The sequence below is a fragment of the Pezoporus occidentalis genome, unplaced genomic scaffold, assembly GCF_034315485.1.
Source record: "Pezoporus occidentalis ecotype Australia unplaced genomic scaffold, CSIRO_AGI_Poc_V1 ctg312, whole genome shotgun sequence".
NCBI classification, from domain to species: Eukaryota; Metazoa; Chordata; class Aves; order Psittaciformes; family Psittacidae; genus Pezoporus; species Pezoporus occidentalis.
In genome coordinates this window covers 35,838-54,196 of record NW_026915073.1, presented here as the reverse complement: position 1 = coordinate 54,196, position 18,359 = coordinate 35,838, and the positions used below count along the sequence as shown (strand labels likewise).

The following is an 18,359-nucleotide window of genomic DNA, read 5'->3' as shown; positions in this document are numbered from 1 at the left end:
GGAGCTCACCCCTCAGCCTGCAAGGTGGAGCACAGGCAAGCTCCTTGGCCATTACTGATCCACACGGAGGTTTCAAAGGTCCCTGGATGCCATCGGTGTCTGCCAGGAGGTTTGGACACAGAAGCTGGAAGGTGCCTTTGCAAGGAAACATGTTCTGAAACACCTCTGGATGTAGGGGGTCTGGGTAACCTGCTTTGGATGAAGACTCAGTTTCATTTAAACTGCACGGAATAAAGCAGGATAAGTTGGTAGAGTCAAAGCAGGGGGAGAGCTGATCACTGTGGTACTTCTAGAGCTTCTATGTCCCATGTGTTCAATAAAGATTTATTCCTAGGAGTTAAATGTAACCAGGTTGGGGTTACATTTACATGAAGGGTGGACCCTGTGGCTGTGCTCAGTGTGACAACACCATCATGCCTGGTTTGGGTTAGAAGGGAGCTTAAAGCTCATTCAGTTCCAACCGCCTGCTGCAGGCTGGGACACCTTCCACTCGCCCAGGTTACTCAAGGCTCGTCCAGCCTCACTGTGTAACAACTGTCATGCTTGATTTCACTAATATTTCCTTGCATTAAGTTTTTCAAGTTAGCCAGGTGCCAAGAGCTGCATTTGATGCCGTGACACATAGCACCCACCGCCGGTGCCATCTGCCATGCGCCTGCAGTTCTGCTGCCCCAGAAACAAATCACAGGCAGCAGATCCACAGTGGGAATCACTCCTTAGTGGGGAAGGAATTGCGGGAGAGAAGCACCTGGGATGAGCAGGAGGACTCTGGTCTGGTGCTGCTCTTCCTTGGTGCTGAGATCCCCATTAACTGTGGGCCGGACTCAGTACTGACAGCTGCTCCAGTCTCTGCTGGATGATGTCATGGCAGAGGGGAAGGCATCATGGGCGCTACTGGCTCCTGAGCAAGTCGCCCTCCAGTAGTTTTTCTCCCCATGGATGCCCCAGAGCACACAGGGCTGTGCCACACTGTTGTTAAATCTGGCCTGATCCATAAAACCAAAGTCCTTCGGTGCAGCCGCTTTAACCCGCGGTGCTGCAACCCCCCTGCTCTGGTGACACCTTTTTCTCCCAGTATCTTAACTCCTCCATTTTTGTATAAAAGCCCATTTTTCCCCTGCTGTAGCCTTGGGGGGGGGGGGGGGGGGGAGAGGGGGGTAAAGCACCCCCCCTGCTCCCCAGGTACCAGTTTCAGTAATCCATACTCCTCATTTCAATCCCAATGGCCTTGGTTTACACCACAGCCCAAAGCAGAGCAGGCTCAGGCCATTACTTTACCTTTACCTTTGCCTGTTTTATCCCCCCAAAACCCTCTCCAGACCATGCAACTGCCTGGAGCTTCTCCATCTTTTTCCTCTCCTGCCCCTCTCAGGCACAGCCACAAGGGAGGTTGAGCATCACGTTCGCCTTCCCCGCTCCCTCCTCATCAGCCATTCCAGAGGCCACACATTGACTCCCAAAACTTTTCACTGGGCTGCTCCAAAGCTTCCCCTTCACTTGGAGCTGAAAGTACATTTTGGGTCAGTTTTTGCCCAGCTCTCACTGACCCAAGTTTTTACCACCCCGAGAGGAAGGGAAGTTCACTTTGAGCAAGCCTTGAGGTGAACATGCACTTGAGCTCACAGAGGTGGACACAGGTCCATGGCACACATGAGTTGGGGGCTGTTCTCCCTCCTCCAAGTGCTTTTACTTACTTCAGCTCCTCAAACAAGATCAGAACCAAAGGGTGACCAACAAAAAGAGCTGTAACAGGCCATTCCAGCTTCCTTTAACCCAACACCCAACAGAACAGCATGGAAATGGTTCCAAGTGTATTCCCTACCAGAATGCCACCAAACATTACCAAGAAATCACACCAAACCCATTACAGTTACAAGTAATTAAATTTATTAGACCTATATTTTTAGTCAGTTTGGGCCAATTTACGGCTTTCCTGGAGAGGTTTTTTTTTTTCTTCCCCACTTTTTGGTTTAGACACACACACAAAAAAAATAATCATAAACCCAAAACCACCAACACATCAACACCCCCTCCCCCCTCCCAGCGCTCGGAGCCGGGCCCGGTCACTCCCCCGGCTTGCAGGGGCCCTTTTCAGCGCGGGGCGCGTCCCGCTCCCGCTGCAGCCGCAGGTTCTCGGTTCTCAATCTGTCCACCTCCAGCTCCAGCTGCCGCACCCGCGCCGCCTCCGCCGCCTCCCCCCCGTGTTTTTTGCTCTCCATCCTTAGCCGGTTGTTCTCCTCTTCCATACGGGAAAGGCATTTCTCCAGCTCCAGGTATTCCTTCACCAGCTCCTGCTTGCTCATGTTCTGCAGGCTCTCCACATGGTACCGCTCGTACGTCTCCGAGAAGTCCCTCTGCAGAAACTCGCTGCCGTCACCCCCCATCCCGTCGCTTCCCCCGTCCTCGTCCGCCGCCTCCTCCAGGAAATCCTCCTCGCTCGTGTCGTCCGACTTGGCGGCCGCACGCCGCGGGTACAGCCCCGTTTTCAGATCGGGTTCCTCCTGGTCGTGGTCCTCCATCAGGAACTGCGTCGTGTTGTAGGGAGCCACCGGCTGCCCCTTGGCGAACATCTCAGCGCGCAGCCGGGAGGCGCGGAGGCTCTGCCGTTCGTCGAACTGCTGCTTCTCCTCCCAGCTCAACTTCGAGTACGGCTTCCAGCGACGCTTCTTTTTCGACGGCCGCCGACGGTGTTTCTTCTTCACCGGCCACTCCTCAGCTCGGCCCACCGCCGCCCGGTACCGCGGGCCGAGGCCGGGACGCCCCGCGCCACCCGCCGCCTGCGGCTGCCCCTCGGCGCCTCCCGCTGCCGCCTCCTCCGCCCCGGGGGGCGGCAGCCGCTCGGCCTCGCCATCCTCCGCGCCGCCGCGTTGTGGCTCCGGCCGCAACTCGGGCTCGGAACTGGGCTGCGTCTCGCGCTCGGCGGGCACCGGCTCGGCGGGCACCGTGTTAGCCATCGCGCTCCGCTCCCTCGGGGGCGAGCGCTACTCGAGCCGCATGGGGCTGCCTCCCCCGTGGGCTCAGGCCGCCTGGGCCATGGCACGGGGCAGAGTCCCCAGGGATCGCCGCCGCCAGAGGCGGTCACCGGTCACTCAGGAGTTAACGCCGCTGGGCCCGCCCTCCCGCGCGCATGGCACGCGCCGCAGCCGCCCCCCCCCAACCCCCAAACACCGCTCCGCCGCTGCCGCCCGCCACAACCGCCGCCAGCTCCCGACTGGGCCCCCCGCCCGCGGCCCGCCTTAAATAGCCGCACGCGCCCCACGCAGGCGCATTGCTTGTCCCGCCTCCGCCGCACGCCGGAGCCCTGCCCCCGCCGTGAGCCCGCCTCACCCACTAAGGGTCCCCGCCACGGGGGCGGTGCCACTCGGAGCCAATCAGTGGGGGAGGAGGGCGGGCACAACGGCGGGGACACACCCGTATGGCAGCTGCAGGAGGGGGGGCGCGATTGGCCTCGCTGGACGTCTCTCGCGAGCGGCTCCGCCAATGCGGACAGGGGGAGGGCGGGGCCGGGCCGTACCACGCGCGGAGGGGCGCTCCTGCGACCTTCAGGACCTCGCCGAGGGCACCGCCCCCCTACCCTGCTGCGAGCCCGTGCGGCGGCCCGAAAGGAGTCCCCGCTCCGCGGAGGGGGCGCGGGGCTGTGCTACGACCCCCACGCGCTATAACAGCAGTGACGGAGGGCGGGGGTCCTGCGGCTGGGGGAGGTCGCAGGGGTGCGGTGGGGAGGGGGAAGCGGAGGGATCCCGTTTCCGCGCGGTGGTAGATGTAAACAAATAGCAAGGAAAGAAGTCCCTCCTTAAAGGCACCGCGTCCCTTTTTTGTTTCGGGGTTGTGCAGACCTGCGCTCCCGGATCTGCGACCGATCTGCGGCGGGGGGGGGGGAGCGGCGGGACCCGGCAGGGGAGTCGGGTCCTGGTTCTGCCACCCCCCCCCCCGGTGACGATGTGCACCCAACACGGCCCCTGGGGCCCCACAAGACAGGGTGGGGTGCTGGGAATCCGTGGCTGGGGAAGGGGACCTAGGGCTGGGGGGACACTGGGGTAAAAGAGGGTCACCCGAGATAGGGACCTGCGGCCGCAGTGGGCAGTACACGGGGGTCCGTGGCCAAGGAGTGGGGGGCAGTGCAAAGGAGGGGGGGGTCTCTGTCCGTCCCGCCACATCGGCTGGGACCCCCCGGCAGTGGCACAAGGCTCGCGGACAGCAGCGAACGAGCACCACCGGTGGCACTGCCGGCACGAAGGGTGTGCCACAGGTCCCCAGCAGCCCCCATACCCCGCGGGCAGAAGCTGCCGTCTGCCCACCCGGGGCCAGGAGAGGGGGAGTCCCCGAGGTGCAGGGTCCAGGAAAGGGGCTGGTGTCGGTACCGGAGACGTCGGTCCTGGAGGAGAGGCTGCCAGGCAGTGAGGGGCAAGGCAGTGAGGGACCAGGCAGCTGCTCTGTGCCCCTGCCCAGGGCCCGGTGGCAGCCACGTCTCCCCGCAGCAGGACAGCAGGCACCGGGGCTGGACTGAACAAGCAGCTTTAATTGAGGCAGGTTCAGATGTCCAAACACTTCATGGAACCAGTCTCTGGGGACGGGGTAAGGGGCCATCCCCTGATGCCCACCCAGGGTCGGGGCTAAGGTCTGGTAGGCAGCTGGACCGTCTCTGTGCAGCAAGGAGATCCTGGGGGATGCCACCTGAGGCACGTGATGATCCCACACCCCAGTCCCTGTGGATGCCGGTGCCAGCGGTGCTGGTGAGGCCCTGAGCGTGACAGTTGCAATTGGTGGAGCACAGTGGCTGCTGTCCCTCGGGGCCAGGGTCCCGGCCTTCAGGAGACCCTGGGCTGTGCCAGGCGACGCCCTCATCGATTGCGTGGTGCCTCCCTGGCTCAGCAAAGCAGGATGAGGAGGGAGGGTGCTGGCACCCCGGCAGGGCTCTCCTGCGCCCCACTCGGGGCCAGTGATGGCAGTGGGGATACAATGGTCACCTCTTCCTGCCCTGCCAGCGGTACAGCAGCCACTGGGTGACGAAGGGCCAGGTGACGAGGAAGAGTAGGGTGTGTGGGGAAACGGTCAGGGACCATGGGGATGGTGCCTGGTGAGGGGACAGAGAGGCAGGGTGGAGAGGGAGGCAAAGGTATCACTGGTGTCACCAAATATCCCCCAGCCCTCTGCCAAAAGGCAGGTGGTAGCAGGCCCCCGGCACTGCCTGGCCCTCCTTGTCACATCCATTACCCTGTGCACATCTGGCACCAACACAATTGGCCCCAGTGCCCAGGCACTGGGGACATCTCCCCTGGGATGTCACCTGCTCCCCAGCTGATGGACCCTTCCCTGACCTGTCCCCACCATCGCATGCCCTACCTCCAACTCACCTGCAAAGCAAGCAGCTGGCTAGGCTCGGTCCCAGCTGCATCCCCCTGCAAGACAAGTGATGGTTTGGGGGGGGGGGGGGGCAGGTGAGGCCGGGAACCCCCTTCCAGCCCCAACATTCCCATGAGAGGGGGGAACAGGCCAAAGCCAGCCCACTCCAGGCTGCTACAAGGGACCTGATGGTGCAGCCGGGCTGGGACCCCAAGGGCAATGGAAATGATGGGGGCAGTGGTCCCTGCCTGTACCTTGGGGCAGATCAGAGTAGCACCAGTCTCTGCCCCACCAGGTTGTGTCACTGAAGCCCGAGGCCTCTCCACTCTTGGGGCACCTGGGGCTGCCTGTTTAGGGACAGGCACCCATTCTGGCCCCACCACCCAGTGTTGGTGTGCAGCATCTCCCCACGTGTCACGGCACGCACCTGAGAGGAGGTGAGTGTCTCCAGCTCGCTTAGGCGCTCCAACACTTGCCGCATGTCATCCTGCAGGGCTTGCACCGTGCTGGCCACACAGGCATCCAGCTCCACCACCAGCCTCGGGCTGAGCTCAGGGGTGCTCTCAGTGTCCTGCTTCCCCCCGGCCAGCCAGAGACCTGTGGGGTACAGAGATGGGCACTGCTCAGCAGCGGTGGGGCAGGGACAGTGTGTGCAGGCTGAGCACCCCTAGGATCCCCCGACACATGCTGTGTGCCATCACCCAACATGAGCAACAGATCATAGAATTACAGATTGGTTCGGGTTGAAGGGACCTTAAGATCATCCAGTTCCAAGCCCCTGCCATGGGCAGGGACACCTCACACTAGACCATGCTGACCAAGGCCCTGTCCAGCCTGGTCTTGGACACTGCCAGGATCATGTCAGGCTGCCTGCACGCTGCCAGGCAGACAGAGCAGGGAGCTCCCAGCCCAGCCCTGCTGCCCACATCCCCATCCACCAGTCAGCCCCAGGCCTGTCCCCAGGCCATCATGTCCCCTTTGGCGTGGTGGTGGTGGCAGGAGGTGACCTCCAGCCCAGTGGTGCATGTGGGCCACACTTCACCCAGTGAAGGCAGGATGCCAAATGCTGCATTGCTGCCTCCCTGCCAGGCCGCCAAACCAGCCTGGCTGCACTCTGGCAAACACTCGATAACCCATGCTATGAACAGGAAACCAGCAGGGGCTTGTGCCAGCCCCACACAAACACCATTACCCCAGGGACAGCCCAGCCTGGCTCTGTCAGTCTTGGTACAAGTGAACTCCCATGGTCAAGCAGCTCAGGAGGGTCTGCACAAACATTAATGGGGACGAGATAATGGTGAGAGGGGTGGGCTGTGCGCAGGTGAGGTTTCAACACCACCTCTGCTGTCCCCTGGGTAAGGGTGGCAATGACATCCTGGAGCAGAAAGACTCCAGGGTGTGTCTGGGGAGAGCTGCAGAGCTTGGCAGAAGGCTCCTTGTCCCCTCTCCACAGCAGAAGAGCGTGGGGCCTGGTTGTCCCCAGACATAAGCAGCAGCAGCGGGTGGCATTTGGTGAGTGGTACCAAAGGAGCAGGGTATCCCCAGGACCAGTGCTTCCAGGAACACAGCCCAACATCACCCAGTCCCATCGCAAAGAAGTTGGTGGGTGCCCACCAAGGACCACAGGCAGGAGCTGGGCACAGGCAGGCAGGGCTCTGTGCAACCTGAATGCTGCTGGGGAGGAGCCGGCAGAGCATCCTCCAAAACAGCAGCACAGGGGATGTGACCTACAGTGATAACAATGAACTGCTTGGAGACCAATAGATGAAGAGATAGGATGCTCAGGACTTCTTGCAGCTACTGAACAACCCACCCCTGGGTGCTGGAGCCAAGGTCTGTGCCCTGTTGGGGCTTCATTTCTCTGCTCCACCCCAAACAGCTCCTGAAGTCTGACCCTGCTGGCCAGGAGATGGGGAGGGAGCAGTGAAGGAGCCAAGGGCTGCACCCACCTCTCTTGGAGCCAAGAGCTGCAAGCCCAGTGCTGCTGTTCCCCTCTAGTCTTCTGCCTTCACCCTGCTCCCCTTGCCCAGCGGCAGGGGGGGTCAGGGGCTCAGGCCTGGCCTGGCCGCCGTTCCCGCAGAGCACCAGAGGCTGCCCAGCCTGCACAGGGGAGAGAAGAGCCCTGAGCCTCCCGTTCCTCTCTCTGGGGGCTACGTGGCACCGAAACTGATGCCAGGGCAGAGGTGGTACCTCCCCCCATGCCCCATAGCAGCAGTTCTGGTGGTGGAGGGTGTGTGTGTGGGGTGTGAGTGAAGCCAAATCTCACTGGCAACACCAGTCAGTGCCTGGTTTGGGAGGTGAGAGAGCTCTAGAGCAGCAAAGTGAGGCACCTGGGCTTGAGGTGGCACAAGGGCCCCAGGGAGAAGCCAGGCAGCTGTGTGTCTCTCTCCCTCCTGCCCACTGAATCCACTTAGCCTCTTCACAGCACCTCGAGTGCTGAATGCTGCTGGTGTTGGCCAAGCTGCCTGGTAGCAGGGAGCAGAGAGCAAGCGGCAGGGGTGAAAGTAAGGTGCAAGGTGCCCACACCAGCCCCGCTTGTGGTTACCGGCCTCAGTTAGCGCTAGCAGTCCACCAGTGCCTCACTGGAGCCTCACTGCAGGAACAGGGGTTGCTGTGTGTGGTGCTGGGGCACACTGACAGCTCCTCAACCTCCCCTCAGTGATAGAGATGAGGTTTCGAGAGGGACACAAAGCACAGAGGGAGCAGTCATGTGGCCCCATCAGTTTTGGGAGTCTCACAAGGCTTGCAGGATGGAGGTGCCAAGCAGCGGCACGGCAGTGCCATGGCAGTAGGCAGAGGTGGGGGAGCAGACAACAGAGATCTGCCTGTGGAGTACAGGCAGGGCAGGGAGCAGAGGTTGTGCTGGACTCCAGCACTTCCCAGCTCTCCATTACCTGCTCAGGCTCCATCTGCTCCACGGTATCACAGTACACATCCCCTTCAGAGTCACTGGTCACCTGGGTGCCCTCCAGTGCTGCGGTGGCAGGAGCCAGTGCCCCTCCTGGAAGGGAAGCACATGGCTCAGCTGAGGGCACAGCGGTGGTTCAGCTGTGTCCAAAGGGCAGCTGAAGCTCAGTGCAGCCACAAGGCAATAGGTCCACAAGTGGGCAAGAGGGCAGCATCTGCATGCACAAGGTGAGGCAGGAGAACGACACTGGGGCACAGAGGAGGAAGGAACTGGCTCTGTTACTACCACCCGGATCGTGGCCATGACTCTAAGGACCCAATTCTCCCTCCTCCTGCCCACGGCGTCACAGAGCCCTGCTTGTGGCACGCACATCCCAACAGTGTCACTTTAGGGTGGGCTCCCTCTGCCTTGGGAGAGGGCTGCCAAAACCCTGGCACAGGGGTGAGCCCATCCAGCGGGATCCAGGGCCCTGGCTGCTCTGGCAGGGAGCAGGTACCATTCCCACATCCCCTCTGGGAACCTGGACCTTCCAGGGCAACATTTTCCCAGTCCATGGGGAAACACCCTTGCCTTCTCACTGGAGCTTAGCAGAATCAGGTCCCTCTACACAGGTAAGAGCAATACAGAGTCAAACCAACATGCCCAGGGTTACCCCGGCAACACGAACAGCACCAAGAGCAGAACCCATGAACACCTCCAGCTCCCTGTGACTTGGGCAGTGCCTGAAACACCGGTGGGGTGGGACCAGAGGAGTCTGAAGCCAAGACCCCTGTGGGCAGGGGGAAGCCAGTGATTCCTCCACGGGTCTCTGGTGGGTGCTTGCCACAGGGAGACCAACCTGGCCCATGCTGCCCGTTCTGCTGCTCCCTGGGCAAGGCATCTTTGTGGTGCTCTGGGGTCAGGCTGCTTGCTGGGTCATCCTGGCTGGGCTCTGCAGAGGGGAAGGACAGAGGGGAGTTAAAGCCTTCTGGGTGACCCTTGAGCACAGGCTCTCTGTGACCCTGCCAGCATGGCTGGAGGACACACAGATGTGGGGACACCCTCCAGGCCAGGAGCCTCTGGAGACATGCAGCAGCTGGCAGAGACAGAGACTGGCTCTGTTTGCCAGCAACCCAGGAATCAAAGTGAGCTCCAACAGTCAGCAAGGTCTACCACATTTCACCCCGCTGTGGTCCCCTGAGTCCCCACAGCAGCAGGCAGAGGGACCTGACCAACAGCTGGGTGAACATCAGTAGGTGACAGCCACTGTCCTTGTCTCCTAGCAGGGTACACAGCACACACATGGTAAAAGAGTTTAACACAAGAAGCTTTGGCTGGGAGAGCCTTGCCCAGCAGCACACGCCACCATCAAGGGCTTCCAGCAGGCAGCAGTACTCCAGCTTGTGCCTAGGGCAGCTCCCTGCCTGGGATCCAGCCCTCCTCTTCCCACCTTAAGCCCAGCCCCATTTCCAGCACCCGGGACTTTGCTCCCTGCTCCGGGCCAGGCAGGTATGTGGCAATGCTGCTCTGCCTGCACATCTCCACTATTCTTAACCTGCCATTCCCATCACATCAGGCCTGTGCCCGTGGGACTCCCCTAAGATCCCAGCCCAGGCAAGGAGCCCCTCAGGGAACATGGGCAGCTCCCACTCAGCACAGGACTTAGCACCAGTGCTGCTCGGCTCAGGAACTGTCGCTGTTCCCAGATTCCTCCTTAGTATGCATTGGGATCCACAGGCGTGGTCCCATCACCTCACACCACTGCCAGGACAAGCCTGGCTCCAGCACCAGCCCCGTGCCCACAGGGCTGACAGAACAGCACTAGGCCCATGTGTGATAGGCCTCATCACTGATTCCCAGCTGCTTGAATCCTGGCCTATGTATAACAAGACACTGGTGAACGCTCCACTGACTGGAGAGCCATTAGGACCCTGAACCACTCATGATTTGGCTTCCAAGTGCCACTTCATGGCTTGTTGACTTTGTAACTAAACAAAACCAAACCTGCTCAGATTCCCACCACACAGCACCTCTCTCAAAAGTTCTGCAGCTGCTGAGGGCCCCTGCTCTGCTCTCACCTGCTGCAGCATCTAAAATCCCCTTTCTCCTCTAGATTATAGGTAACAAAAGCTGCAATCGTACAAAGTCATAAGGTGAGTCTGACAACCTTTAACACCAATCACTCAACAGCTTAAGAAGTTCAGTGGTTTAAACCACCATTACAGGCTCCTCCGGCTCATTGACTCCAGACGCTACCAGCTTTAGGTTTAAGCAATAGTGTTATTTATAAGTGACACTGGGAGAGGATGACACTGCCAAGTGGGTAATGACCAGGAACTCAGACCCAGGTTTTAGATTCCAGGGAAAAAAAATAAGACTGTTTGCCTTTTAAAAGGATTCAGCATCAAAACAGAGAACAAAAGCACCTGGATACCACAGGAAGGAGCAGCTACCCTGAGGACAAGCCTTATAGCATCCCTGTTCGATGCAGAGGGTGGCAGTAGCTGTCAGACACACGAGAGATGCCTGGGGAGAGACAAGGAGCGAGTGTAGTTGTCAGCACTCTTCCAACATTAGCAAAGCACTGACAGTTTACACACCAACTGCAAATATACCCTGAAAGCTCATCTGCTGCTGAGCTCATCTACTGCAGATGGGCACAGCCAAACCTCGAGGCATGTGACCAGCAGGTTCACTCCGTGGTAGCCAACACCATTCTGAACCACTACATCCAGCCCTTCGCTCCCTTGGGTGCTTCTCACAAGTCAGATACACTGAGGACTGCCCTGCTCCAAGGGTTGGACAGGTCCCCAGACACCTCCCAGCATGAGGCAGCAGGCACAGGCACGGAAAGAGCTGGGAAGGACTCTTCTGTAGGACAAGGCAGCCCCAGCAATCCTGTTTCTCAACCCCAGTTTCTCCACATCCCCTCTGCTGCTAAAATCGGCTGGCCTATTTAAGTGTTTACATCAGATGACCAGACTCTGTACACAGCCCACCCTGCCGGGAGGTGGGCCACTGCCAAGAGAAAGCACAGCCTCCCTTCTGCAACGCTCCGTGGGAGCTGATCCCCTGCACTGCTGCGTACAGGGACTGTACAATGCTAAGGGGCATCTGGAAGCCAGATCTTAAGTTGTCGCCTCAAAGTTTTGTGGAGAGAAAGCCCAGACTGAAGAGACCGTGTCACTTGAAAAGCCACTTGCTTGGTGGTGACCAAATAAGCATCTCAGGAATAGTTGTGCCACAGCAGGGGAGTCAGTGGGACGTGGCGCTTCCATCCTGTGTCCTCCTCAAGGAGCAGGATGAGCACAGCCCAGAGATGATGGCCATACCGATGCAGAAGCAGTGAACAGCAGGAGCAATGTGCCACGAGAGAAGAGTATGGCACAGAGGTGAGGGATGTGCTGGGGTCAAGCGGGGCACAGTGGCTCCCACTCACCCCCTTTCCTCTTGAAGAAGGCCTCGGGGGGCCGGGGCATGTCATGGATCACCTCATAGAGCGGCTCGAAGTACCTGAACATCTCCTCTGTTGTCTCATCCATGGGCACCGTATCAATAACCTGGGGAGAGACAGACACAGCTTGGGAGGGGCACCCCTGAGCACCCAACCCCAGCCACCATACCCCCTCCCTGTTACCTTCTGGGCCACCTTCTTCATCTCAGCCACGTAAGCCTCCATCGCCTCCTCCTTGGACATTCTCCCCAGGCTGTTCCAGGCATCCCTGCGGGGCAACAGCAGCCGTGAGACAGGGAGGAGCGGGCAGAACCGGGTCCGAACCGGGACAAGCCCTAGCGCCGGAGGCCTTACCACTTGTACCGGCCGATGGGGTCCCAGAAGCCGGGCCTGGGGCCCTCGCAGCGCCCCGCCGTCGCCTGCTTGTAGTAGCTGTAGAAACGCAGCATCTCCTCGTAGGAGGGTCGGTACGAGCCTGCGACGCGACACGGCCTCAGCAGAGCCGGGAGTGGGCTCCAGGGGTTGGGGCTGCTGCAGCCGCAGCTCCCCTGTCCCAGCCCCGTTACCGGCCCCTACTCACCGCGCCGGGGGAGGCCCTGGATAACCTGAACGGCGGCGAGGAACTGCGCCCGGCAGCCAGCGTCCTCCATAGCGCCGGCACCGGCAGCGGTACAGGCCACGGTGCTTGGCCCTTCTCCGTGAGGGGAAAGCGCGGGAGCCAATCAGCCCCTGCCTTCCATCGGCCCCTCCGCATTGCTACCAATCAACGCGCCGCTTCCGAAACGGGCCGCTCTGCCCCTTTCCTGCCCCTTCCCTCCCGGCGCACAGGCTCCAGTGATGCGCGCGCTCCCCCTGCTGGCTGGATGGCGAGCGTGCCGCTGACCGGGGAGAGAGGGCCATGGTCCGCCGCGACGCTCCCTGGCGGGCTTCGTCAGGAGCTGCAGCGCAGCGGGAAGTGCACTGGGACCGGAGCAGTGGGTGCACCGGGATAGTGAATGCGCTGGGACGGCGACTACACCGGGAAAGTGAGTGCACCAGAGTAGGGCACCAGGTCAGTCCATCGGAATAGTGACCCTGGGCAAAGGAACAGTATACCGGGACAGTGGGTACACCAGGACTGGGACAGTGCATCGGGACAGTGAGTGTACTAAGACAGTGCACGAGGATAGTGAGTGCATGGGGACAGCGAGGGCACCAGGACAGCACACCAGGACAGCACCAGGACAGTGGTGCAATGCACATGGACAGTGCACCGGTGCAGTGCTCCAGGAGAGTGCAATGAGACAGTGCACAGGGATACTGCTGCATTATACCGGGATAGTAAACAGTGCACTGCGCAGTGCACAGGGACAGTGAAACTGGTACAGTGCGCTGGGACAGGATAGTGTGCCAGTGCACCAGGATAGTGAACCTGTGCACTGTTCCAGTGCACAGGGGCAGTGTAATATGATAATGCACTGGGACAGTGCACCAGGGCAATGCACCAGGACAGTGCACAGGCGCAGTCCACTTCCAAACCAAATAATCCCATGGTTCTGTGACAATCATCCAGGAAACTGTGGCCATGCATGGGGACATTGAGACCACATGCTATGACATCAGGACAATGCATGAGGACAACGCACCAGGCACAGGGACAGTCACTGGGGCTGCATAATGAGGATCTTGGGGGAATGTGTTAGAGTACTGGGACATTGCACTGGGACATGGGTAACATGGGAACATGGGTGATCTGGAGGTACAAGGTGCTCTGAGGATGTGGGATGTTATGGGGTTCGCAGGCCACCACCCTAATCCAGACTCACCCAGTGCTGGATGCTGGGATGGCAATGCAAAGCAGCTTTCAGCAGCCCCATGTCATGCTTCATCATCATCCCACACTACTGTTTTCCTACATTTGGGGGAATTTCCTTTATTCCCACATCACAAATTCCAAATTCAAGTAGGGGGACATTCCTTCCCAACCCCCCTAATTCCCATCCCATAGCCCCTGGGGCAACGTTTCCTCTACATGGAAAATGACTTTAGGAACGTGGTGCGGCTGAGTGTGCTAAGCGGACCACAAAGTGCTGGCATAGGTTGACTGAAGAGAACAAACAGACGACGTTTCTTCTTCATGGACTGTCTAGAACAGGATGCTATGAGAACAGAAGATGTCTTGTGATTAACCGCAATATAAACATAGGAAAATGTAGCCTGCGCTATTTGATTAAGAGTGGTGATTGCTCAAGTGATAGCAGAAATTGCTAATCTAAGGCAAATGTTAGCTAGAGGCAATAATAAGGAAGAGGTGGTTGAAAATGGTGATTGGGTGACCTTTACATGAAAGTATGTGTGGCAGTCTTTAATTGGTTATGTGCTGTAATGCCCTTGAAAGACTAAAGTATATAATCATCTGGTGTGTGCTAAATAAACAATTCTGTACCTCCATTCTCAGAGTCTGTGTCTCCATACACCACAAGGGGCACCCAAACAGGGAAATGAAGATGTGAAGAGAATTGCAGACCGATGGTAGGTGCAGAAGCCCGGTGGTGTACCCCATTTGGCTGGATGGAGGGAACAAGCTGAAGTAGAGGATCCTCATAAGATTCATCACCAGTCGCTGGACAGCTAAGGTGAGCAGTCGTGGGTAGATAGTCTGAGGTATTGATTCTAAATATGGGTCAAGGGGCAACAAAGGAGCAACACCTCCATAACAATTTGCTGCAGTGCATTCTGCAAAGACAGGACTTGAAGGTAGCCCAGCTAGACTTAGACTATTGATGTGGATCAGAGATCATTGCCCCTGGTTTCCACCAATCAGCTCTTACGATTTGACTCTGTTGCAGTGAGTGGGAGAAGAGTTGCAGACAGCCCAGACAGCAAAGCCTGACTCCTTAATGGGACATTTATTGACTTGGCACTTGGTTTATTCAGCCTTGTGAGCTTTGCAGCCAGCGGAGCAGGTATTGCAGAATGTGGCAGCTTCTAAGCCTGATATGGCAGAAGTGGCAGGGGGGCTGCAGTCTTTTGAACTGCTTGGCCCTGACGCAGGCCCAGCTCCCCCACTGGTGGAAAATTCTGATGAATCATAGGATCCCTTTGATCCTGGACTGATTGACCCAGGGACAGAACCTGATCTATACCCACCACTGACACCTGTGAAAGTTTTGGCTGCTATGGCCCCCACTGCTGATGAAATCCTGCAACAGCAACATAAACACTTGTCCCAGTCCTCCGTGGCACGACCACCACCAGCTGCCCCTCTGCTGTAATGGGAAAAGGAACATGGTGCTGGTCTTTTGAACAAATGTAGAGAGGAGGCATTACAGCACAGTGAACTGCAGCTTTTGCAAGCCATGCCAAGCATCTGCAGACCCAATCAAACTCCTGAGTTTGGACACTTACCTTGTGATGTGGTGAAAGAAGTGCAGAAATCTGTGAAAGAATATGGTTTGCAAGCATCTTGATGAATTTGCTGCAAGCCATAGGAGAATCATACACCATGACTCCCTTAGACTGGAAATCTCTTCTGCGCCATGTGCTGTCGGCAGCACAACACTCAGTATAGTCAACTGAATATCATGATTGAGTAGTAGCACAATCAATGGATAATCTAAAGAATGGTGTGGCAGTTGGGCAGGCAGAGTTGTTGGGGGAGCGCCAGTATGCAACAGGGGCAGCTCAAGTGGCTTTAAACCATGATGTTTTTACCCAAGCAGCAGATCTTGTCATTGGGGTGCTCCATAGGCTGCCAGATTTGAGTAAAAGGGAGATCTGACAAGGGGCACAAGAACCCTATGTGCAATTCTTTGATTGGTTGCAAACAGCCATACAGCGGCAGATTGATTCTCCTGAGGCAGCCAACTTGTTATTTTTCCAACTTGCTATTGAAAATGGTAATGCCAATTGTAAGCGAGCAATAGCTCCATTACGGAATCAAGTTAAAACTGTGGCTGCTCTCATAAAAGCCTGTCAGAATGTTGGGTCAGAGCAGCATAAAGCTGAGCTGTTGGCAGCAGCTCTAACCCAGCAGCTGACTGTTGCTAAGGCAGCAGCGGAATGTTTTCTCTGTGGACAGGAGGGACATATCAAGAAGGACTGCCCCCCATCAGAATGGAAGAGGTAGGAGTCTAAGAGATGGAGCTCAGGGCAGAGCTCCCACTCAACTCTGTCCTCGATGCCAAAAGGGATGTCACTGGGGCAACCAGTGTTGCTCAAAGTTTGACAAATTTGGTAATACTCTGCCAGACCAGGAAACAGCTGGAGGCGCATAAGGTCTGGTGCCCTGAGAGCAACCAACAGGGCCACCTGGCAAAGCCCACAACCCCCGGCTTGGTTAGCCAGTCTGTGAGATAATGCGTCCCAAATGGAATGCAATCTGGGACCACTATCATGCCACGACAGGAAGCGCTGGGTTGGACCTGGCTACAAGCCAGTGTACAACAATCATAGATTAGAGTGTATGTTTGATATTCACAGGAGTGTTTGGGCCATTGCCTGATGGTCTGTTCGCCTTGCTAATTGGTAGATCCTCCAGTTCCAGAACAGGCTTGTTCATTCTCCCAGGGGTGATTGACTCAGATTACACAGGGGAAATTAAAATTATGGTATGGACACCTACAACCTCTGTACAGTGCCTGCTGGGGAACGTACTGCGCAATTAATCTTACTTCCTCACAGTTCATCCAACACCAGCACCCCATTCCCCCAGTATAGCCCAGTCCTAGTGTGACCTCCATTCTCCCAGTATAACCCATCACAACCCCAGTATGACCTCCTCTCCTCAGTATAGCCCAGCTCAGAACAAGTATCACCCTTGTTCCCCCAGTCTGCCCCAGTCCCCTTATACCCCAGTGCAGGATGGCAGATAAACTGAGGCAAGGGTGAGTGCTCTGATGGGTCAAACTAGTCCCTGCATCTGGGGTGGCTCTGGTGGCCAGGGTGGCCATGGTAGCAACACCACCTCCCATCTGTAAGTTTCGATCTGCACTGAGAAGACGCTGAGCTTCGAGCTGTGGGGACCAGACCTGGAGCTGCTGCGCTTCATGGAGGACAACGACAGCACCTCCTGCAATGACTTCATGGGGCAGTCCACCCTGCTCATGGCCAGCCTGCAGGAAAGTGGGTGCCCTCCTGCTGCCCCCTGGGGGTGGGGACGGGCCCCTTCCACCCCCTCAGCCCCTGCCTTTGTCCCCAGAGTATTGGCACATCCATCTGCTCTCCAAGGATGGCATGTCCCTGTCTCCTGCCACGCTCTTCATTCACATTCGATGTAAGAGCCTGTAAGATCCCAGCTGGAGGGACATTGTGTCCCTGTGTGGGGGACAACTGCTCCCCCATGGGGTGGGCACCATCCTGTGCTACAGACATCCCACTTCCTGTATGGGGACAGCCTAGGAGTGTCACTTGTCTGGCCATGGGGTGGGAGGGAACCCCCTCCATATCCTGTGTTGCCACCCCAGGACCCAAGAACATAGGGGATGCCCTCCATGTCCCCTGTGCCACCCCAGGACCCAAAGGGGGTAGGGGAGCCCCTCCATGTCCCCTAATGCCACTCCATCTGCTAGCCCATGTGCCCTGCTCCTCCCCTCCCTGGCTATGACCCTGAGTGGATAGAGATGCTGTGACAATCACGACAGGGTGGCCAGGCTATTGAAAGCCCAGAACAGCCCTTGGGGGTAAAGGCTAGTGAGATGGGTGACAGCAAGCCCCAAATGTCACCAAGCCCTGGATGTGCTTGATCTCAGCCCCAACTTGGTCTACAAGGACGGTGCCATCATCACGAGGTCCCCAAGGCCACCATTCAGTCCCTGAGGGGACCCTGCCATCACATGCCCTACTATGCCTATGACTTGGCTAGGGGTTGTTCTCCAGCACCAGTGACAGTCACAGATTTACAACCCGCTGTTAAGCCAGTCAAATAAAGGTTTTATTTTAACAGAGCCTGTCCCAGTGTCCCTGTCACCTCCCAGGGCCTTTTGGGCTGGAGTGGGGAAAAACGGCTGAGGCTACCCCATATACAGCACTGCCCAGGGAGCTGCCCAGCACCCATGGATGCTCATTGGAGCAGCTCCCAAACCTGCCGAGGGGAGAAGGGGATACTCCTCACCCACACCCAGCCTCCCCCAGCCCAGGACACCAGGGAGACAGGAGGGGACAGAGGTACTTGCATAGGTGACACAGGTTCCAGAGCAGAGGGGATGCAATGGGGTTGCCGCAGGGACATGATGGGCTCCTGGTTCCCCACCAAGGCCCTGCAGGTCCAGGCTGGGTGGGCAAAGGCCCTTGGTGTCCGTGGTGTGCCATAGGGCAGGATGGGGACACAGAGGGACAGGGAATGCATAGATGGGTCTTGGCCTTGGTGTGCAGCTTTAGAAACCTTTGGCTGGGAGGGCAGAAGCATCTTGGGAGCCCTTCATGGACACAGTTCATGTAATGGCAGCAAGTGGCACACTGCGTGGGTTCTTGTTTCCCAAGGTATCTTGATGGGATAAAGCTTTTCCATGAAAGAAAATATCTCCTTTACCTTGGAGGTTCCCATAACACAAGGTAATGAGCCTGGTGGAAGAGCTACTGGGGTGGCTGGAGAGGCTGAAGCCCAGGGTGACGCCAATTGTGCGTTGGCAGGGCAGTCGCTTGCATGTGTATCCATATTTCCATGCTTCCAAAGAAAAGCAGCTGAGCAGAGAGCCC

General features: G+C 57.9%; 2 protein-coding genes across 3 annotated transcripts; both read right to left on the bottom strand.

Moving 5' to 3' along the window:
* Positions 1-1,864: 1,864 nt before the first annotated feature.
* On the bottom strand, positions 1,865-3,210 carry HEXIM1 (HEXIM P-TEFb complex subunit 1). The gene has a single exon (XM_062628226.1). The coding sequence runs from the start codon at positions 2,952-2,954 to the stop codon at positions 2,064-2,066; it is 891 nt and encodes a 296-aa protein (XP_062484210.1). The 5' UTR covers positions 2,955-3,210; the 3' UTR covers positions 1,865-2,063.
* A 1,289-nt stretch (positions 3,211-4,499) lies between these two features.
* On the bottom strand, positions 4,500-12,486 carry ACBD4 (acyl-CoA binding domain containing 4). 2 transcript variants are annotated; one of them, XM_062628223.1, is made up of 10 exons: positions 12,265-12,486; positions 12,039-12,159; positions 11,868-11,952; positions 11,670-11,790; positions 9,090-9,182; positions 8,238-8,344; positions 7,293-7,443; positions 5,771-5,940; positions 5,355-5,399; positions 4,500-5,074 (listed from the first exon to the last, which is right to left on the bottom strand). In XM_062628223.1, exons 1-10 carry the CDS (start codon positions 12,332-12,334, stop codon positions 4,964-4,966), a joined length of 1,074 nt encoding a protein of 357 aa, XP_062484207.1. In that variant the 5' UTR covers positions 12,335-12,486; the 3' UTR covers positions 4,500-4,963. The 2 variants fall into 2 exon arrangements, with proteins under 2 accessions (XP_062484207.1, XP_062484209.1); XM_062628225.1 differs by lacking the exon at positions 9,090-9,182 and having other exon boundaries at positions 12,265-12,485.
* Between the last annotated feature and the right edge of the window lie 5,873 nt (positions 12,487-18,359).